General features: G+C 38.4%; 1 protein-coding gene across 1 annotated transcript; it reads left to right on the forward strand.

Moving 5' to 3' along the window:
- Window positions 1-1000: 1000 nt before the first annotated feature.
- SLC35D2 (solute carrier family 35 (UDP-GlcNAc/UDP-glucose transporter), member D2) lies at window positions 1001-19172 on the forward strand (the record flags this gene model as incomplete). Its single annotated transcript, XM_009082221.1, has 11 exons — window positions 1001-1061; window positions 2781-2867; window positions 6281-6348; window positions 8651-8722; window positions 10614-10682; window positions 11718-11820; window positions 13176-13268; window positions 15647-15714; window positions 16470-16548; window positions 18370-18452; window positions 19070-19172. Coding segments are annotated over 11 exons (886 nt in total), but the record flags the coding sequence as incomplete, so codon positions are not given.
- Window positions 19173-22384: the final 3212 nt, after the last annotated feature.

Raw genomic sequence — 22384 nt, forward strand, 5'->3', positions numbered from 1 at the left:
ATGGCTACACTAAGGGCAAATCATGCCTGACACATTTGGTGGCCTCCTACAGCAGGGCTACAGCAGTGGTGGATGAGGGCAGGGCAACATGTTATCTATGTGAACTTGTGCAGCACATTTGACCACATGACATCCTCGTTTCTAAACTCGAGAGACATGGATTTGATAGATGGATCACTCACTGGATAAGGAACAGTCGCACTCACAGAGTGAAGGTTCTGGGGAGACCTTATTGTGGCCTTCTGGTATCCTACAAGAGAGCTGGAGAAGGGCTTTCCACCAGGGCATGTATTGATGGGACAAAGAGGAATAAGCTTAAGCTGAAAGAGGGTAGGTTTAGATTAGATGTGAGGAAGAAGGTGTTTACTGTGACAATGGTGAGGCACAGGAACAGGTTGCCCAAGGCTCCCTGGAGCTGTTTAAGACCAGACTGGATGGGACTCTTAGTAACCTGGTCTAGTGAAAGTTGTCCCTGCAGGGGGGTTGGAAGTAGATGGTCTTTAAGGTCCCTTCTGACCCAAGGCATTCTATGATTCTGTCATTCTATCCGTGCTTTCAGCTAAAGCTAACTGAAGGGGTATGGTAGGAATGTAGCTGTTTTAACATAAAATAGATGTTCTTACAGCTTTTCACAAAAACATACTGCTAGTGTGTTTGGACTATGTGCTTGGAGCTTCCAAGTTAAGGCAAGTGCAAGAGATTTAAGGTACTATTCCATCTCAGGATGCATAATGTATATGTGAGGTCACTCAAAAACATATGCATTGTTAGAATTCTCCAGATGTGTTACCTTCCCTTACAAATATCCCCCAAACAACTAGAAGTTTAGAATTTATCAGCTGTGTATGTGCTTTATTATTTGGATTGTGTTTTCCTGCAGAAGTAAAATATTAATCCTGAGCTCTTCTGAGACACAAGTCAATCATCCTCATGTCCAGTTGTTGACTTTGGTATCAAATTTAAACTTTTTTTATTCTAATTGTTTTTTTCCATTCCTCAGTATTAAACATCTGTTCATGCTTTTCAGCTTCCCATCACCAATATTTCTTGGAATTGGACAGGTATGTTCACAAGTAATCATTCTAAAAGTATTAATTGTAAGTTAAACTAATGATAATAGAGGTAGATTGTAGGGGGCCGAAATCCTGGTTAAACTGAACTGCCTGTCCTCTGGATTAGATTCTCTATAAGGAACTGTAATTTATTTTATTGACATCAGGGAAATTTAAGCTCAAGTCACAGCTATTGCCTGGAAAGAGTCATGTAAAGGACTGGAAATGCCATTTATTTCCCCTTGTAATGTTCACTAATTAAGAAATCTGGCCTTCAAAACCATCAAGGTTTGTTATAGCAAGTGCACAGATCCTCTGAGAGTCCTTGAGCATTTGTGGATTACATGCAGAAATACTGCCCCTATTTGTAGGCAAACTGTGTATTTCCTCATAAATGTCTCTCCCATTTCCTAGCAGTTTTCCAGTAGGACCAGTGGAAAATTTTGATTGCTTGTTGCTTTATTTGCCTGTGGGCAAGTCACAGTACTGCTTGTTATAGCAAGTGCACAGATCCTCTGAGAGTCCTTGAGCATTTGTGGATTACATGCAGAAATACTGCCCCTATTTGTAGGCAAACTGTGTATTTCCTCATAAATGTCTCTCCCATTTCCTAGCAGTTTTCCAGTAGGACCAGTGGAAAATTTTGATTGCTTGTTGCTTTATTTGCCTGTGGGCAAGTCACAGTACTGCACTGCAAGTAAGCCAAAAGTTCAAATGTTTGCATACATGGGCAAGAAAGTACAGTGTTAGACTCTGTAGAGAGATCACAGGAAAAATGGAGTCTGGAACCTTAGAGAAAATAATTTTAAAGAGGATTTGCATTCTGCCAAGGTTACAAGCCAGGGGGTAGTGAGGAAGAGGTGGAAACAGAATACTGCAAGTCTGACATCTCTGCTGTTTGGTGCTGTAGTGGCTAAAATGTCTTGTAAAGCCTTTGTGTGTGAGGGGAAGAGCTTTACACATCCAAACTGCTCAGCGAACCACAGATTATGTTTCAGTGGAAGATTAGAAAATGTAGCAATAATTCATTCAATGCTATTGCTTTTTTTCTTTGCTGAACCTAAGACTTAGTGGCATTTCCCTGTTTTTTTGACTGACCTTTCCAAGATTTCTCTGAACTCTTTGTGAAGTGCATATCATATGGTGTAATGTTTTAGTCTGCAAAATATGACTCCACCTCATCCTCTAGATAATCCGTTATTGTATTTTTGTATGAGGAAAAATTTGCCCTTTTTTGCCCTCCTGGGGTCAGAATTAGCTTTTGTGATGTGTGACTCTTCTTCATTCTGTCTCTACCTTTATTGTTTCTTCCTCATGTTGTCAATGGACCGATCAATGCATGTCTCTTGCGCTACCAAAAAAATTCTGTAGGAGTGATTTCTGCAGCCAAAACTACTCTCTGAGTGCAAATGGCATAGTTAATCTGGGATTGTGTACTGTCTTATTTTCTTAGCACACACTGTTTCACAGAGTGCCACCGATTTTCTTCAAGATTGTAAAGTGTATGTGTGTATTGTGCTTCTAAATAAATAGGTGGTCAATTGATAAGAATAAAGTTATTTCAGTTTATTAATTGCATGCTGTGTTGTTCTTTGATGGAAATACGTAATACCTAGCATTTGTCAAATGCATGTGAAGGTTTTGTCTTTCAAACAGTTCTTTTATTCACACATTACAATTTTGCTCTTACATGACTTCTTGTTTGTTTTGTTTTTTTGTTTTGTTTAGATGGCAGCCACTATACTTATCTTGTATGTGTCAAAATTAAATAAGATTGTTCACTTCCCTGATTTTGACAAAAGTATACCTGTGAAGGTAAGGATTACATAGCTCCTGATATTAGTGGGAAAGTTAACTTCTTATAGTGGCATTCTTTCTTATGGAGACAAGTAAAAATTTTGCATTTGTTTGTCAAATTTGGAGTTGTTAGTTTGTCAAATGTAATTATTTGTATCTTTGTTTCATTTAATACTGGAGTGTGCTGGTTTGAAAGCAAACCGGTGAGAGACTCCGAGTCAGAAGTACAATTTAATATGAACAACACAACAAACCAACAACAAATGCAACAGTACAAAAAAACCCCAGAAGAAAACCACTGACAGTGTCAGAAAGTAACCTGACACCCTGTCAGTCAGGGTGTAGTAGTAGTCCGATGAAATGGTGCTGCAGTCCTCCTGGAGCGATGGGTTTGTTGGGGCAGTGATCCCGCAGATTGCTCCTCTCCTGAAGGTCCAGCAGCAGCTCTTGTCCTCTGGGAATCCAGCAGGTAATGGGCTCCTGTGCTGGTCCAAACCCCAGTTTATATCCCTGTGAGCATGTTTGGCTCCCCACCCCTGGGGTGAGGCACCGCACTATGGGACGATGTAATTCTGTGTGTCATGCCTGGGTCCCTGGCAGCCCATTAAACAGAGACAGCCCCTGAGGGAGCCATCGGGGACCAGAAGGAGATAAAGATCACTGCCCCACCGGGTTTAACAGCTTGTGGAGGCCACAAAAGAATAAATTCCTTGGCTACCCCCACACTGCAACCCAGGACAGATAGTTTTAGTTTCTCTGCAATATTCTAGATGTTTGGGCTGTAGATGTGCTGTCTGTTTGCAGAGACATCTGGTGCCATTTTTTTATGCAGTACATGGGAAAGGGTACTGTGCCTTCATAGAGCTGGATGAACTCTTTCATATTCCTAAAGTGTTTTTCTGGATGTATACAGTTCTCTCTGGGATCAGTGGGAGATATGTGTATATGAAAGAATTTTGAACACAGCATGAAGGGTGAAAGGTTGCTTGGAATTCTGAGTGAAGCATGTGATAAATCAACAGAAAAAGAACATGTAATAGTCCAAACACTAGAACAACAGTTAACTCCAAATGTAAGATTCATGTTCCGTGGGTGGAGCTAAAATGATGCCCACTGAAAATGCTGTACCTACAGCATTGTGCTAGCTGCATTGTACAGACTTTTAAGTGTTTATGGTTTAAAGAGGCAGGACAGAGCAATTATGAGAGGATCTTCTATTACCTCAGTTTAGGAACTGGGATATGAAATGACTACAGCCATGATCCTTGTAGATATCTGCATATATGTGCAATGTGGTTGCAGATTTACTTTGACACAGTAGCCTGTGTATGTATTTATGTCTTGTTGCAGGATGTTGGTCAGTGTTTGCTCAGAGATACAGAGGCAGTTCCCAGCTCTGCTGCAGGGCTCAGATATTGCAATCTTTCAGGCCAACATCTTCATTGCAGTATCTTGACTTACTATCAATATGAGGTTTACAATAATGTCTCACAGATTTGTTTATTCTTAATGCATGATGAAATCATTGGCATTTCTGCGTGTAAAAATCTTGAAGGAATATCCATCGTGTCAATCATAAAATGGACAATCCTTCCTTATTCCAAAATAAGAAAGAATAAGGTTGCCCAGTGGGTATCTTTGAGTTCCACAAATCAACAACTCATTGAAATCTTGAGAAGTTTCTTCCCTCCACCTCCTCCAGTCCCACTCTGCTCCCTCTCTGTGGTTACCTTCAGTTTAACAACAGTACAGAGGCATTAAAAAAACACATCGCCCATTTTCTTTATCCTAACAATACCTCTCCTTTGTAAGACTTCTCTGGATAGTTTGGGAGCAGTCAGCATCCAGGACTTGCATATTGCTTGTAGAGCTGGATTGAACTAGTCACAGTGAATCAGCTGGATTGCTCATTGTTGATTTCTTTACTTTTTAAAGCACCCTTAGGCCAGCTCTTTATCCTTTTGACAACTTTTGCTTTGACACTAAGATAATCATTGCTTTTCACTCCTGAGCTGGTTTATGTCCTCAATGCTTTCAGCTAGAGTTTTAAAGTAGTAAAGTGCATATTGTAGTGTTGAAGCTTTGGAGTTCATGACCCTTTTTAAGTAAATGGCTCACTGGTGTCTGGTGGTGTGCTGGATATTTTAATTTTGTCTTTACAACGGATGAATTTCAGAGGAAAGAGAATATAATATCAGCTCTGTTTTCAGCCTATGAATGAAATAAACCAACATTTTCTAAATAAAAATCTGCAGAAGAGATAGTGCACTACAAAATTTTTGCAAATTTATGTTGATGGGCCGAATATTTATTGTTACTTACTCTCCTGCTTACATTATACTCCTGTTTACTTTTACTGTGACTTTCACTTAAAAGTTAACTTTCACTTCAGTTGTCTTCTCTTTCCTCTTCTGTAAAACTATAGAATTTTTCACGTAGATAAAATTCAACCCACTTGCCTGTTTGGTTTTCCAGCACACGGTGTTTTGAGAATGCATAGCCTCCAACAGTGTCTCCTGAAATGTGTTTAGGAGCTACAGCAGCTATTACATGTTAGTATAGAGGATCTGTTTTGTCTTTCTGCCATTTCAGCCCCACTCAGCTGATAGTGAATGGGACTAAATGTACACACTTGTCTTTGTCCTCATTGATTACTTTTGTTGGTTTTAATCTTCTGCAAATTCCAATCTTACCCATTTATGTGATACAGTAATATTTCTGTAGTGGGAGAATTAACAACTTTGAATTGCAGTGCTGTATGGGGTCCCTGACTTTCTTGTACAGTTTCTTATGGTTCTGAAATTCTGTTATTGTTCCTCTGTACTGTGTTAGGGACCATATATTTCTGCGTGAGTCAGTCTCTCGGTGCTAAAAACTGGGAAAGGTAAAGTTTAATTTGCCCCTAAATACTTATCTTTCCTTTCTAATATCTCACATAGCATCATTTTTTTGGTAGATCTAAAATGTTGTTTCTTCCAGGCATACTAATATTTGTGAAATACCTAGAGAAGCACAGCATACTTACAGTTTATTTATTCTTTTATTCCATCTGTTCTCTTACTTACTTAGCTACTGTTACAAGTATTATAATTAATATTATAATAATTAAATGTTAGAATGGGTATTAATCTGAGGATTATAGTAAGTAATATAAAAGTGATTCACATTTATTCTCAATGGAGTCTAAGTCCCATTGGAGGTAAATTGCAACTCTTCTGATGACATTAGTGAAGCCGTGGTTGTGAACAGTCACATAAATGTGACCTGCAGATCAGTTTGCAGTATAGTTAAATTCTTTTCCCCTGAAAAAAACACCTTCTTTCTTACTAAAAGTATATCTGATATTACGGGTATCAAATTCTAGCAAGTAAAGTTTCTCAACAGTGCTTCAAGACATAATAACCTGAGTTGTGCTTTTGATTTTATCACAGTTGTTTCCTCTGCCTCTGATTTATGTTGGAAACCACATAAGTGGATTAGCAAGTACCGGCAAACTCAGGTACAGTAAATGGAAGTTTTAAGTAGGCTGTTTGGATTTTACCCTTTTATCTTGTGGGGTAAAAAATAAAGACTGAAGAAGGGCATTGTTGAGGGTCTTAAATGCATGTGGTGTCCGTCTGTCTGTCTAAACCCGGTACTGTTAGGAAATTCTCACCCAAACATTCATTCTGCTTGCAAGTTTTCTTCCTCTTTTAAGGGGGACTTAGCCAGGCCTGTGCTGACATAAAGTCACAATACTCCTATGTGGCCATGAAAGTGTTTTCACTCACCTCTCACACCCAAGGTTTTCCTGGGTGTCCTAATCAGGGCGTTTGGGAACAGTAAGATGTTTCTCAAGGAAGATGCACAGGGGAAAGATTTATACCAAGATGTCATTGCAGGAATTTATGAATCACCAAGAGATGGAAAAACTACTGAGTATTGGGGTGGTGGTGGCTGCCTAGCCCTGCTGAGTACCAGAGGCAGGTTGTGGAGGAGTTGCTGAAGTCAGTTTCTGACTCCTGTGTGTCTGTAAGCATAGATCCATGGGAGTTACTTCCATATTAGTGCTAAAAAAGGTGTAAATTATGTAGAAGAGGTGCTGTAATAGATTGAACAACCAGATTTTCTGTGGAAGAAGAGTGTAGGAGCATGATGGCTGCACCAGGACTGGAGGATACAGCACTACCATTATAGTGGGTTTTTATATGCTCTTTCAGGCTCCTGAGGATTTGGTGGTAGGCTAAACCAAAACAGAGAATTTGCAGGTGTTTTTTTGCATTTCGTAACTGTGAGAGAGATACTATGAAAGAAAATTTATTGCTTTTCATTTGTTTACATTTCTTTATAGAATTAATTTTCTCTAGCTAGCAACCTTAGACACCTGGTTCTGCAATTCATTGTAAGCATTCAGAAGTTGTTCCACTGAAGTGACTGTTTGTGCAGACATAAGACTTAGGCAGTACTGTCCCTAGTAGCACTTCAGCCATTGTGAATATGAAAGTAGTGTCAATCCTTTCCCTTTTCCCTTACTGTGATTTTAAATGTTTAGTAGGATATTTTAAGTGCACCCTTCCCTCTTCTGCGGCTGATATACCTCTCAGATTTACTATTCATAACTAATTTTATAACAGAAAAATAAAAATAGCTGCACTGTTTCCACCATTAACATTTTGTTACATTGCATTTTGTTCCCATGTGTGACATTTGCTTGCATTACAGAATTCTTCACCTTGTTTGGGTTGTCTGGAAGGTGTAGATGGTCCTATACCTATCTTCAAAAAGTCTGTTGTAAAGTGATTAAACTCTGTGTTAGGATTTGTATCATCATTAATGGAGTTGGTAATAGCTATCTTAAGCAGAGGATATGGCCGTGCTATCAGATTTCCAGTGTGTCGGGTGGACGTGTGTGCTGGTTTGAAAGCAAACCGGTGAGAGACTCCGAGTCAGAAGTACAATTTAATATGAACAACACAACAAAACAGCAACAAATGCAACAGTACAAAAAAAACCCCCAGAAGATGAGATGCAATTCTATGTGTCATGCATGGGTCCTTGACAGCCCGTTTAACAGAGACAACCCCTGAGGGAGCCATCAGGGACAAGGCAATAAGGATCACTGCCCCACCTGCTTTAACAGCTTGTGGAGACCACAACAGAATACATACCATTGGCTACCCCCACACTGCAACCAGGACAAGGTGTTTTCTCGATCATAAAGGTTTCCAACTGCATTACTTCCTGAAGATCAACAATGTGTTCCAAAGTAGCTGTTTGTTTGGTAGTTGCAGCTGGCCCCACCTTTCATGTTTCTTGTAGTTTCTCTGACTTTTATCATGGGTTCATTTTACTTTTTTAAGAGTACAGCTTGTTTACTAAGCATGTTTGCTTTTAATTTTATTTCTGTTAGATGTTTTCAGAGACAAGTTTGTTGTGTGACCTCTTAAGGTTACAATAGAAATAATTTGTACTTAACCCTGCCCATGAATTTTTCAGAAAGAATTATTTAATAGGGGCTATGCTAGGTAGAAAATACCTGTTATTTTCCATTTCACTCTATGCAGAAGGAGCTTTAGCAGGTAGCCAGTTGCATTGGTTTGCCAACTGGCAAAGCTTGCTATTTTTCAATTATTTGGTTATCTAATCTGCACCTAATATCAGATTGACATTTTTATGTATATGCTAAGTGACTGGATATTTGTTTTGATTGCCTATTGCTGTGCTAATGGTTTCATCCTCTGGTTAGTAAAATAAGAATTAGAAGATAAGAATGCTGCTAATCTGACACTATGCTTGGATTTTTATTTTGTTTTTTTTAACAGTTTGCCGATGTTTACAGTGCTCAGGAAGTTTACCATTCCACTTACTTTACTGCTGGAAATCATCATACTTGGGTGATCCTTTTTTTTTTTTTGTTTCATTTAAAATACTTTTATTTTAGATCATATCAAATAGATTACTTGTGACATCTCATCAGAATATTGAATGAGTGATTTTTACTGACAAACAGAAAAGCAAAGAAAGAAAGTGATTTTCTGAAGACATGGATACATGCATTTTAGTGAATACAGAAAAATAATTCAACTTGCTTTTACTTACACATTCTCTTGACTGTTGCACAGGAGTCAGGTAAGCAGACACAACTCAGACACTTTCAGTGGTTATGGCTTGTGTCTCATCTTGGAGGCCCCTAAGCTGCCAACTGCTTCAAACAGATCCTCACATCTCAAAACAATGATGGTAGTATGGCACTCTGCTTATGTAGAGCAGTTTTCTGGGTCACGTCTGAGAACATGCCTGTCTGGTGAAGCAAAATGGTATCTAACACTGTGCTGGTACTTACAGACCCCCTGTGTTATCTTTAAAGAGAAATTGGGGAGTGTATGCTAGCAGCTCGGGAACACTAGTTTCAGTTGTAGTGAGTTGGAAGAGCAGGAATATAAATGCATCACCTCGTCTAGAACTTGATAGTTCTATCCACATGGCTGGTGCTCAATTAAGATGAAAGCACAAGGGAAAAACAGCTTTCTGAAGCTGAACCCAGGAAACACAAGGGTGATGGTCAGAGGAAAGGCTTTTCAAAAAAGCCCCCAAGCAGACTGTCATCTCCTTTTGGCTGAAGCAGCAGTTGATCAACGTGATTCATGTTCAGGGATGCTCTGGGATTCTTGGGTAGTTTTAAGTTCTCACAGGGAAAGCAGAACTTGCTGTCTTCTCCTGTTGGCCTGAAGACTCCCATAAGCAAGTGAAAAAATTGTGAGTCAGTGAGAGTCATCCGTGCTCAGCTGGACTACAGCAGTGTGGTCTGTGCGTGCAAGCAATATCCTTACCCTAAGGGAAGCTTAGGAGCAGAATGCTGTTTTCGTGCAGACTGACAGAGAGTATTTCTTCATGGCTGAAAATGAGGGACTTACATCAGGATCTGAAAAACAGTCAAGGTTGTTATTGTTCAGTGTCATTATGATCAAAGCCAAATATATCTAGAGTCTGCGTACAGCTTTGTTGTTGGCATAGTGGTCCACAGCTGTTCTCCTTTGACACAGGATTTCTCCAAGAGCATTGTATGTTTTTTTTGGTGGATCTTTTCTGTCAGGCTAGCTCAGAGGTGCAGACTAGCCAGAGAGAATAAGGAGTAGGGGGTGTGTCTGTAAGGCACATTGCAGTATGGTGTAAAAATAAGTACTTAAGACATTTCTCAATAAAGTAATGTAGATATAAGATGCAGAATAGTTTTTTTGGAATGCTTTTCACTACTCTGTGACAGTGCTGATTTGGTAGTGAAGTATATCATAAGGTTCATGCTTTCCTTTTCAAGTGCAAAGGTTCAGTTTGACTTCAAAATAAGTACCCATTTGAAACAATAGTCCAGATAGTGTGCTGTATGGCATCTTCCCCAAAAAAGGGGGATATGAAAAGTCTACATGAGACATATGTAGTGATTTTCCTTCATTGGAAAATCACTGGAAGACAGTGAAATATGACCCCTTATGAATACCAATACACATTAAATTAGTTTGTTCCAGTGCTGTTACTTTAAACCTTTAATCTTTACTTTCCTATCTAGCAGCAGGGTGCTCACAGTGCTTTTTCAATCTCTGTTCTCAGGGCCAAGGTCTGACAGCGTGGCACATGGTCAATCATATTGCTTCTGTAAGGTTATCAAGACTTTGCCTTCCTGTTACATGTTCTGTGATTACTAATTGCTTTGAAAATTTTCAGGCAGACAGCCATTTAATCTCCTCTTCAGATAATGAAAATGTGAACTGTTTTAATTTTTGCCCACAGGAAACGGTACCCACTGAGTATTATAGTCAGCGTATTTGCCATCATTCTCGGGGCATTCATAGCTGCTGGGTAAGGTTTTAATTTGTTACACAAAACCATGTTATGAGGGGAGGGAACACAGGAGGATTTTTTTCCTTGCTTAGTTCCAAGTAAATCTAAGTTGAGATCAGTTTCCCTGGATTAAGCTGATTTGGAAAATATCACTATTGACATCATTGGGAGGTATAGGAATACAAAGGAAAAAAATAATTTCCTGCTGGAAGTATTTGGGTGCTTCTATTTCCACCTTTATTTTTTTTCTGTGTTTTCAGGATCATAAATGAAGCAAGTTAAAACTCTGTGAGGAACGTTGCTTTTATTTCATAGTATCTGTGCATTTTCATATTCTTAGAAAAATATATTCTTGTTCTGTGTAGAAAGACTGATTTTTTGGTCGCCAAATACTGGGTTAGACAATGTCTGTTTTTTAACATACGTTGAATGGGTTCAGTTGTGAGATTAAGTTCACAAAGCAGTTGTATGCTATTTTCCTCTGTTTTCTTTATGTTCGAATATTCCTTTACCTAATTGAAAATGTAATGTTATTTATTTGTTTCCTGACTTTGCTATGTGCAAAGAAAAATAATTTCCATGTGATGTGACTCAGATAGAGCTATGCCCTATTAAATTATTTACTCTATATCCATGAGGTAACTGGTCAAAACAGAAATGATGACAATATGTCTGGTCTGACTGTGTAAAACAGTCAAACTTTATTCCCTAGCTACTTTTTGTGTTAAAAGAAATAGGTAAGTCTACTGAGTAATAACTGGACAGGTTGTCAGGATTGAGACGTGTGGAATTTTTCACAGAATGAAATCTGAACATTTCCTGCCACTTCCACACTAAGTACTAGAAACTTTCTAATGTCCCATTTGTGATGGTCCAGTGACTGGAGACATGTAAAGTACTTTGACATACAGAGAAGCCTTGATGCAAAACCTGTGACTTGCTGAAGGTCTCAGGTTTTGCATATACTCATTTATGATATTCCTCTAAGTAAACAAGGTAATGCAATGCATTCTGTACTATTTTCTTATTTACAACACAGTATTTCTTTCCCAGGTCTGATCTGTCTTTTAATCTGGAGGGCTACACCTTTGTGTTGCTAAATGATATCTTCACAGCAGCAAATGGAGTTTACACAAAGCAGAAAATCGATCCAAAGGTAACTCTGGGGTGATCAGATTGAATCATGATCATAATGACAACATGATAACATTGGGCTACTTATTGTGTGACTTTTATGTACATACAGTTATGAACTAATAAATAGTTTCACTCACTTTCACATTTCAGTTGATTTATGCATCCTGAATACAGACCAGCCTGGGGCCTGGGAAAAATTGTTATTTGTGTCTCTCTGGCCAGGCTTAGGTAAACAAATGGTGCATTTTATTTTCTCTCAAGTCTTTTGGGCAGAGTTTGTAGAGACTTTAAAACCTTGCTTTAGGCAAAAATACAAAATAAATGCAAACCATAAGCAAATCATTTACCTGTAAACTTGTTATATATTTATGTAAGGAAAATGACTTTCTGACTAGAAACATACTTTAAGTGAGGTTTTTGTAAAGTCAGCATGTGGGTAGGAACAAAGACATGTCCGCTCTGAGTCAATAACCACAATAACTGTTGTCTCTTTTGGTTATATAAAAGCAAGTCTACACCAAAATCAAGTATGGCAACAAATTAGGTGATACCTTGATACATATTATCTTATGTAAATATTGAGCAGGCTGCTTTTCAAATGCAGTGCCGTGAAACATTCCAAGACATAGCAAAGAGCAGTCTCGGAGGTGCTGGATAGAGGTTTTGTCACTGACTTCACTCTGTACAGTATAACTTTTAATAATCTTTGTTGTCATATTGATTCCAGACTCTGTGGGGTTTTTTTATGATCAGCACTTAACAGCCTCACAGTTTCCTGAAAAATGCAGGGTTCCATAGGAAAGCAAGAGGTAGTGTGGAGAGATTTGCTAAGTAGCATGGCTGAATCTAGAGGACTGGCAGACTGCTTTATCATTCTCCTAATCTTCTGCCTTTGTGTCACAAGTTAACCAATGGGGTATATGGCATTCCTTCAGTTGCTTGAAGTTACATCAATTACCAGTGATTACGTAGCTCCATCTAGGAGTCAGACTTCATTCATCTTCCTGTTCATGTGTTTTCATGGTTGATTTGTGGTAGATGGAATGGGTAATCCCTTGGCCAGGCAAAGGCTTAGGTGGAGTCTAAGACAATGCAGTTCTGGACCAGTGCCTCAGGAGGTTTCTGACTAGCCGATGTTGTATAGAAACTGTCCAAGGTATAGCAAGAGCAGCGATGTTCTGCTGAGTGTACAAAGTGACTGAAGTGGAAATTCATTTTAGTACAAAACGCTGAATCCAAGAATCACAAGGTTCTACTTTAAACTGAAATGTATTATGTTCTGTCTGCTCATTGACAATAGTGTCAGGATTGCCAGAGTAATATGTAGTATTTTGCTTTTAAATGGCTTTTAATTCCAAACACCATGTTTCACAGGAGTTGGGAAAATATGGTGTCCTGTTCTACAATGCTTGTTTCATGGTGATTCCAACAGTTATTATTAGCATTTTTACTGAAGACTTTCAGCAGGTAAGTAGCAGTATTGCATACGTCAGACTGGTAATGCTATTTTGTTCATTTTTTTTCAGTTGGGCAGGGGGCAAGGGTTGTTTTTTTTTTGTTTCTAAAGAGGTAATCCTACCTCTGTGTTAGTGATTAGTGTTTGAAAAGTGTGAGTTGGACTTGTCCTTCACAGGTAAGAACTTGTGATTATTCACTTAAGGAGAGGCTGAATATGTATGATGGTCCTTATATGAGTCTTTGTTTAAGAACTAAAGTATGACGGGGGACTCTCAGCTAGAGCAATTGTTTGGGAGTCCAGCTGCACAGTCCATGCTCTAAAATGAGATTGCAGATACCAAAACCACACAGTTTCCAATCCTTCTCTCATTCTGATTTGCAGAACAGGTTTCTGTTTAGTCTCAGCCTGGTAACTTGAATTTTGCATTCTCATAGAATGAGAGCAAGACTCTCCATAGATAATCCTAGTACAGAATAATACTGTAGGCAGTATGTCCTGACATGTAAAGTATCAGATCAGAAGGTTTGTGTTATCTGGCTCCCTCACAGACTTGCTGAGTTGCCTCTTTCTTAACAGGAAAATTAATCTAGTCACTCTCATTCCTTTTTGGAAATGTTTGGGATTTGCCACTGAAAATTGTTACAGAGCTTGGAGGGTATCTTAAATCATTTCGGTGTTCTTTGTTGTTTATTGTTGTGCCCTGAACTCACATGAGTTTGTCATTGTGTTCTTAGAAGTCTGCTTTAAGTGGAAAAGTTATCATTCCCTGAAAGTGATGGATTTAGGTGTGCTGTGAATGTGAAATCTCTTTTGTGACATCAGTCCAGCATGACCTTATGCCCATTTAGGAATATGCAGCTGCTTCCCCTCTTGAGGAAGGGGCTCAAGTTTGTATATCTGTAAGGCTGCAGCTGCTTTCCCAGCACATACTGTTGGAGGCATTTTGGGAGACCTGGACAGGGAAGTTTATCTTGTTGCTAGGCTTACTGGATGGGAAAAAAAGAGTGTGTTTTGCCTCGGCTGATTTGACGCAAACAACTTAATGCTCAATTACCTGAAAAGAATAGAAATATATCAGAGAAATGCATAGTGCCTATTGTGCATCCTATTGACTTGATCACTTAATAATAGAAGTGATTAAGTTAGTTAAGTAATGTGGATAACTGGTGTCAGTGTGATGCACAGAAATTAAACCACAGGGGAAAAAAAGGGAGAAAATGGAAACATAGATGAAAAGTCAGCAAATGACTATAGATAACACCTGTATTTAGAAGATTTTCAGGCCAACTTTTACGCTAGCAGAGCTTTTTTCCTTGATCCATCACAGACAATGCACTGCATGTATCTTTTGCCCGTCAAAACAAGAGTACCATGTCTGTGTGATAGGGAAATTACTTCTGCTCCTCTAGCTGGTTCTGGAATGGTAGCTGCCATATCTTGTAGAGGTTTCAGTTTGTGAGTGTCCCAGTTGCTCATTTCTCCTTCACCAGCTGGCTGACTATGAGGACAGCAAAGCATGAAGCAATATAAGAGAAAGGAAGACCCAGAATGTCTCTCTATAATACTCTGCAGTTTGTTGTGGTACACCAGCACAATTTTAGCAGGGTAGAACTGCTTAAGATCCCTCTTACCCATTACCTCAGGTCGTGAAGGCTCAGCTAGCCACAGCTCAACAGGAACTAACAGCCTTTAACCTGTTTCTCAGGGATGTGTTCAGCCTGTGATGAATTTTGTGCTTTTACAGGTGACTTTAAACTAACCAGATTAAAACAAGGCATATCCTGGAGTTACTAGAGGTGTAAAAGAATCTGTGACATGTTTCTTAGTGACTGTTGTGTGGCTCCGTGTATGTCTTTGCTGCACGTCACCAATGAGGACACTTCAAAGTGATGATTGAGTCTTTTCATTGACCTTCATTGATGAGAGACCTTAGTAATGCTCAAAAATGAAGGCTTGGGCATTGAAAGCTGCTCATGAATGAATATGTGATGTGAAATAGATGTTGAGGAAATTATTTATTTGCTGTTTCTGTCTGTCTAATATCACTACCATTCATTATACATTATTCATCATAGTGTTGGTATCTGTATTAGTAAATATAAAAACAGAACTTTTCTGTATTGCATTTATGTTTTTTGCTTACAGTGTGCAGTCATGTATCTGCACTGCTATACGTGTTACAAGAATGTGTTTAGGTACCATGGGTGCTGTCATCCTGTTGTCTCCAAACTCAGATGCATCACACTGTTTCCAGTAGTAATATGTTTCATAATTTTAGTATGAATGAAATGTATTTTATGAATTTGCACATTTTCATATTAGCTACACTTTCTATGTGTTTACAGTTGATTATATAGCAGATAATTCTTTCTTCTTTTTTTTATAGGCAACACGTTTCCAGCACTGGACAAATTTTTTATTTGTCTTTCAATTTATTCTTTCCTGCTTTTTGGGGTAAGGACAGAGGGGAATCAAGGAAGATGTTTTAATGACAGTGTTTCAAATTGCAAATCTCAAATGTAAGACTCGCTAATAAGTTATGATAAAGTTCAAAGGAAATATTTTCCCCCCAGGCTTCTTTCTTGTCTTTTAATGATTTCTAATGGTGTAAGTAACTGTTTCAGGACTATTTGTGTTGTTGGCCTAACAGCACAGTGCTTAACAACATGGTGTTTAGCACTGTGCTTTCTGTACTCAGTATCTTTCTTCTGTCTTTCTCTTCTGATCATCTTAACTTTTTTGCAGTGAATAGCAAGCAAGTCCAGTTATAGGAACTGTTTCAGTGAGTTTGTTCTTTAAAATAGTTGGAAAACTATGGGAGACTCAAAAGCAATGAAACAATCCTTTGTTCATGTTGGAACTGCAGAGTCAAATGAAGAACAAAAGAATGAGTTGGATCCTGTTCTGCTCTTCCACATGTCACCAGCTAAGGGGTCAAACTAACTTCAAATACTGAGATTTAAAAAACACAGAGAAAAGGGGTGATGCTGCTAGAGCTCAAGCAGCATGTTAAAACATGTATTTTGAGTATTCCATATATTCACATCATTGATTTAAAATACAGATACACAGAATTTTGTTAGGGTTTGAAACAGTTGTAACAGAAGATCCCAGCAAAACACTGATTCAGAAAATGTTGAACATCTCAAAGTGTTGCTAAACTTCTGAACTCCCTGGGAGGAAGTTATAAGTTTTTCTTCTTTATTTAGGTTTCTCTTGATGTATTCTACTGTCCTATGCAGTCATTACAATTCTGCGCTCACAACAACAGTAGTTGGTGCCATTAAGGTGAGTTATGGAGCAGAAGAGGGAAATGAGAGTGCTCACATAGACAGGGAAGAGCATTGACTCAGCAGTGATCCTGGTTGTACTTTTGAGATCAAAACTGAAAACCAGGGCGAATACTGAGACAGTGCTTGTGCCAAACAAAGTCACACCACAAAGTGACCTTGTTCTCTTCCATTGAAGCTCAGATATGCTCTAGAAAGCAATGTTAGTATTGATTTATTTTTATTTTTCCTACAAGAGAAACTTGAACCACTTTAATTAAAAGATGTACATTTAGCCACATTCCATCAGGTCCTATCACCTGCTTCTGTTCTTGATTAGGTTACTGTGTGTTAGTCAAGGTAGCCTGCTGCAAATCCAGGTGAACTGGTACAAACTAACCCACTATTACACTGGGCTAAACTAGTTTCTGTTGCAGCTGATAGATAGGACATTCATAGAAACAAAATAATGGCTAAGCTGAAGTAAGGAATGTATTGCTTTTATGTGTATGCCTGTGTGTGAGAACGTGTGTTCTAGCTGAACGGATTGTTTCATTTTGATTTGTACAAATTCTAGTGAATTTGATCAACACCAAAATATCCATGTCTTAAAAATTGAACTTGGTGTCCTTACAGTCTGTTTCTCTAGCTCAGTTTAATTTTAAACCAGAGCAACTTCCTCTGTGTTGATGAAGCCAGCATGTCTGAGCTGGGAACATCACTGACTGCCCATGCACCTTTTTGTAGGCCAGTTTGCAGAGAAGCACAGAGCTGTAAAGCTGAAAGAGCTTTAGTGAAAGACAAAACTTACGCAGCCGTGGGCCAAACAGTATCAGAATCCACATTAGCTCAGGGACAGGAATAACAGTCCTCCAGGTGCTCCCTTGCATGGGTGACTAAGGAAAACAATACATCCAGCACAGCAAAATCTGCAAAAGGAGGATGATACTTCTCTTTCTACGTTTCTTCTTTCTTTTGAAAGCTGGCAAGATTAATCTAATAGCTTTCAACCTGTGACCCTGAAAGGAATTTTTTACATTTTATATGTCTGCATCAAACCATTAAGTCAGAGCAACACTGTTTCTATTTTCTGAGCAATAATAATCTTTGAGACACTTAGAGCAGCTTTAAAGTTGAGGAGCACTTTATGATACACCAGTCTCCAGTAGAGACTGGTAGAAATGGTGATGTTGTCCCAGCAGCTGCTGAAACATTTGAAAGCATTAAAGTGTTGGTAAAATGATCACACAGTTCTGTAGCTTTCCTTCTGTCTTTAGGGGACAGTTTTTTTCCAAAACTTGATGGGGGCAGGTGAGAGGTAGAATCTTGAGCTTTAAACTGTGCCTGTCTTGAACTTGTGCCAAGTGCTTTCAGTGCACATTTAGTTGGCAAAGTAAGGAGGTAACCCTTTTAAAGCAATAATGAAGAGCTTTTATAGTAACTTTAAAGCATCCTTTTTATTCCTGAGAGCCCAAAACCTGCTTATAAGAAACAAGATCTGAAAGGAGCCTTCCAAAGATTATAAAGAAGTACATTTCAAAAGGTGGCTATAGCTCCATTTTGCCTAATATTAAGTAACTGTTTTTCTTCTTTTTTTCCCCCAGAAAGTCACTCTCAGTCCATCACATGCATTTAGAAAACATACTGATCTTATTATTCTATTTCATTGCTACCTTTTCCACAAGGATGACATCCTGTGAAACTTACTTAAATACTGATTTTAGAGTGGTCAGCAACAGAGTATATCTATTTCCTTAGAAAAGTAAATTAGTTGATATCAAGCATATTCTTGGAGATGAAACATGGCTTAAATAAATGCATGACTTTTGTTTCCTTTCAGAATATATCCATTGCTTACATCGGAATGTTGATTGGTGGAGATTACATATTCTCTATGTTAAACTTCATAGGGCTAAATATTTGGTGAGTGAAACTCAAATACCTTTATTTGTTAAAGATGAAAATGTCTCAGCGCTATACAGTTTTATGTTTTATTTGATTTGGCCTGTTTGAGCAATGCAGTTTTGAAACTACTGATGAAGCACTGCCTCAGGATGTAAAGTTCATTACAGCTACTTATGCCTTTTCATGTCTGTTTTCAGATATTTAATCTTACTGTGGTAGGGTCTTAACTGTGGAAACATGCTTGCAGTTTTACTATGTGGGATTGACTTGATTCTTTTTCATGAGCAGCAGTTCTGAGCTGTGAGGCTTCCGAGTAAAAGCACCAAGTGGTGTGGGAAGTGAGAATACTAACTGAGTTGTGCCTATTGAATATATGTAACTTCTAACTTGTGAGTTGTTACTTTTTGTTCCTGGTTGAACTGTTACATCTGTTTGTATGAATCTTTGTGAACAACTGATAATTGATCTTTGTCTGATTAGGGCTGATTTCTCAGATGGCTTACGTAGCTCTGAGGCACTCCTAACTTTTGATAGCTGGTGTTCTTTAATCCTCTGAAAGGAAAGGTACATACCTATGAAGTGGCATCTATAACACCAGATATCTCTGACACCACTGTTCATTTTCTTTTCTCTAGTATGGCAGGAGGACTGAGATACTCATTTTTAACATTAAGAGGAAGCAGCAAACCTGCACAAACTGGGGATGAAGAGAATGCACTTCCTGTGTTGAAGAGTTAGCCAATGTGCCTGCCTTGAAAGAGACTGAAGATGCAAGTTTGCTTAGCATTGCCTAGACTTAAATAACTTTATGCTGGAACATATTTGGAACAAGAAAAAAAAATCTACCTCAGTTGTCACAGATGTGCACACAATCCATTGGCTCAGAAGTATTTCTTGCACCCCCTGTTTTTTATATGTAGACTAATTTAATTTTAGCATTTCTATTTTTTACACCACAAGCCAAGCCATGGGAAAAAATGCTATGACAAGTCTCAAGTTGTAAATTTCTGCATTTGCCTGTACTTAGGTGCTATTTGCACTCAACAAGATCTGTGAGTTCTGTTTCAGTGTCTGCTAGTAGTCTCTCGAGGCAGAACTCCCTGTAAAGATCATGAGGCTTGATTCACCATTGCCTTATGCCATATGCAATCTTTGATAACAGTGAAGAGAAGAAAGAATCTAGTGGTTCAGATTGACTTCATGTATGCATTTGCTGCTATGTAAGTATACAAAACATACGCAGGAAAGTCGATATGTGCCCCCTCATTGTTCCCTTTATAAGCATTGACTGAAAAATTCAGCATATGTCCGAGTATGTTCAGTGTACATTGTGTCAACATTCTCAACATTCCTCTCATCCTCTATAACACCGTGTGTTCTGCTGCAGTTGGTACTGTTGTTATAAGTGAACCCTCATAACTTTGCAGCAGGATCAAGGAGAGCAGGAAAAAGACAGGGGATTTTTTAATATTTAAAGACTTTTTATGTATGTGCGTGAGCCAGTACCAACGAAGGTAAATCTATTTTTGTTTAGGTATATTTATCTTCTTATAACACAGTCTGACGTTTTGTCCATGACTACCTTGCTGCAGAGACATGATGCTACGAGGGAAGGGAAACTGACTGATAGTATGGAAGACTAACTTGTGTTTAAATGAGGAGAAAGTCTCGGTGTCCTGTTTTGTCTTACACAGTGAAAGCTCATCTGGTACAGGTTTATGCTTAAAATTCTGAGCAAAGAATTGAAAAAAGCCCTGGGGTTGCTGTAGTAGGTATGGCTGGTACAGCAGTTAAGAAAAAGAGGCCCAGACTGGTGGTCTGAGTTATCATTTGGGACAGTAAGGGCACTGCTCTGTATCTGATTTCCTTTTTTCAAAAATGCAGTTGATAATGCGTACCTATGTCTCTGAGGATGATGTGTTAACCTTTGAAAACATGATAGAAGCTTTGCAGTGCTGGAAGACAGCGAAGTAATTAATCTTGTTCTCAATTCTCTGCAAGCATGGGCCAAGAATTTTGAAAAGAATCAAATCAAAAGAACATTTTGCAAGACTTTGATGTGGAACCAGGGTGGTCTATTCACTTCTTTAATCCTCAGTTGAGTTAAAATGTAGCTAAATCTGAAAAGCACTGTGTAACACATTCTGTGTAACACATGAATGACCAGTCTGGATTAGATCTAAGAAGCATGTGGGTAGCTCGTGCCAAAAGCTTCAGGGACTGACTGAGCTGCCCACTCACTGCCTGCGTGGATTTGAATGGCAAGAGGAGCAGTGGCTGTGGATACTAGAACTGGAATTTAAGGGCACAGACAAAGTGAAAAGAGAAATGTGAACTATTCATTTCCCAGCAGCTGGCTAAGAGATGTCACTTTCATTTTCTATCTGTTGAAGAGCAGTGGAGGGAGAGGGTTGCTGCAAATATTTTAGAATGATCGTCTATTTTTAAAGATTTCTTTTATACTTAAAAAGCCATCAATATTTTTCAGTGTATTCTTTTATAAGACTCCTCCAGATCATCTCTACCTCTGCAAACCAAATTATGAACCTCAACTCTCTGCAGTGGGACAAAGCATTGTAAAGTTTTCATTATGAAATTATTATGATTGCCATGTGATTGCAATACTGACAAACACAAAGGGGCACCTGCGAAATGAGATGTAGTTCCCACAAGGGAACACCTGTGTGCATTTTGTTAATTAATATTTTGCTGTACCTTTTATAAATAAAAATATACAGATTACAGTTTTAATGAGGTTTTTGTTTTCTCTTTTTTCTGTGAATAGATGCACAAAATGCTCTCAAGCACATGCACAGCACAGATATTTACTCTCTATATGAGCAACTGCTATATAATACACTTGAAGTAGTTTCAGTGGTTCATTCTGTACCATAGTGGAAGTGATCTTATTTAACTTGTTCATATAATGTTTTTGAAGTGCTTCAGGCTTAGCCTTCTCAGCTAAAATCCACACCTGATTCTCATAGTCTTTATGATAGTATTACTCAGAATCATGTGAAAAATAAGTTTATCAATAATGAAACATAGGTACTATCTAGAAGGGTTTGAAAGTGCTTGAATCCTTTCACAAAGCAATTCAGCTTCAGTCACTTACTATTTTCCCCTTTACCTGCAGAGGTAATGTTGATTCCAGTACATTTACTCATTGAAACTCCCAAGAATATGGGCTCAACCAGGCCCACTGTATTTAGGCATTTACAGAAATGGCTATTTCATCCAGAACCTCAGTAATTATGTATTTCTGTTAATAAGATAGGAATTTAAAACATATTTTTGTTAGGATACATCTGTTAGATAACACTAACCTTACTTTTCTACAGATCTCATAAATGGAATTAAGGTTTTAAAAATGGCACTGGTACCACTGCAGGTGTCAGGGTGTATTTACAAGGGAACATACAAAGGAAAACTGTAACTGGACTAGAAAGGAATATTGTCCTCTACATTAATCTGTTCATACTCTTAATTTTATGGGGGTTTCTTAGCAGTAGCCTAGCTGTAGTGGAGTAAGATTAAAAGAATCACAGAATCAACCGGGTTGGAAGAGACCTCAAAGATCAAGTCCAACTCTACAAGAGAAAATGTGTTCACTCAAAGAACTTTCCATTCATACACTGTGTAAAGTTCTGGCAGTGATTGCTGTGGAAGTCAGGCAGTACTTCAGCAAAAAAACTTAGACTAGACTCCATGAACAATTCTTCACATTCTTAAGAATTTATGATTTTTCCTCTCAGCATCTTGAGTTAATTTAGTCATACTGGGCCCTGGAACTTCTCTAGACATGTCTGAGATGTGTAACCATCCCCAGGAAAAGAAAATGATGAGGGAACATGGAAGTGCAGAAGAGAAAACTGGCAGCTATGGAAGTTTGCTGTTTGACTCCATCATCAAATAGAAGGGATTTAAAAAATATTTATTTATTATATTAT

The sequence above is a fragment of the Acanthisitta chloris genome, unplaced genomic scaffold, assembly GCF_000695815.1.
Source record: "Acanthisitta chloris isolate BGI_N310 unplaced genomic scaffold, ASM69581v1 scaffold33729, whole genome shotgun sequence".
Lineage (NCBI taxonomy): Eukaryota > Metazoa > Chordata > Aves > Passeriformes > Acanthisittidae > Acanthisitta > Acanthisitta chloris.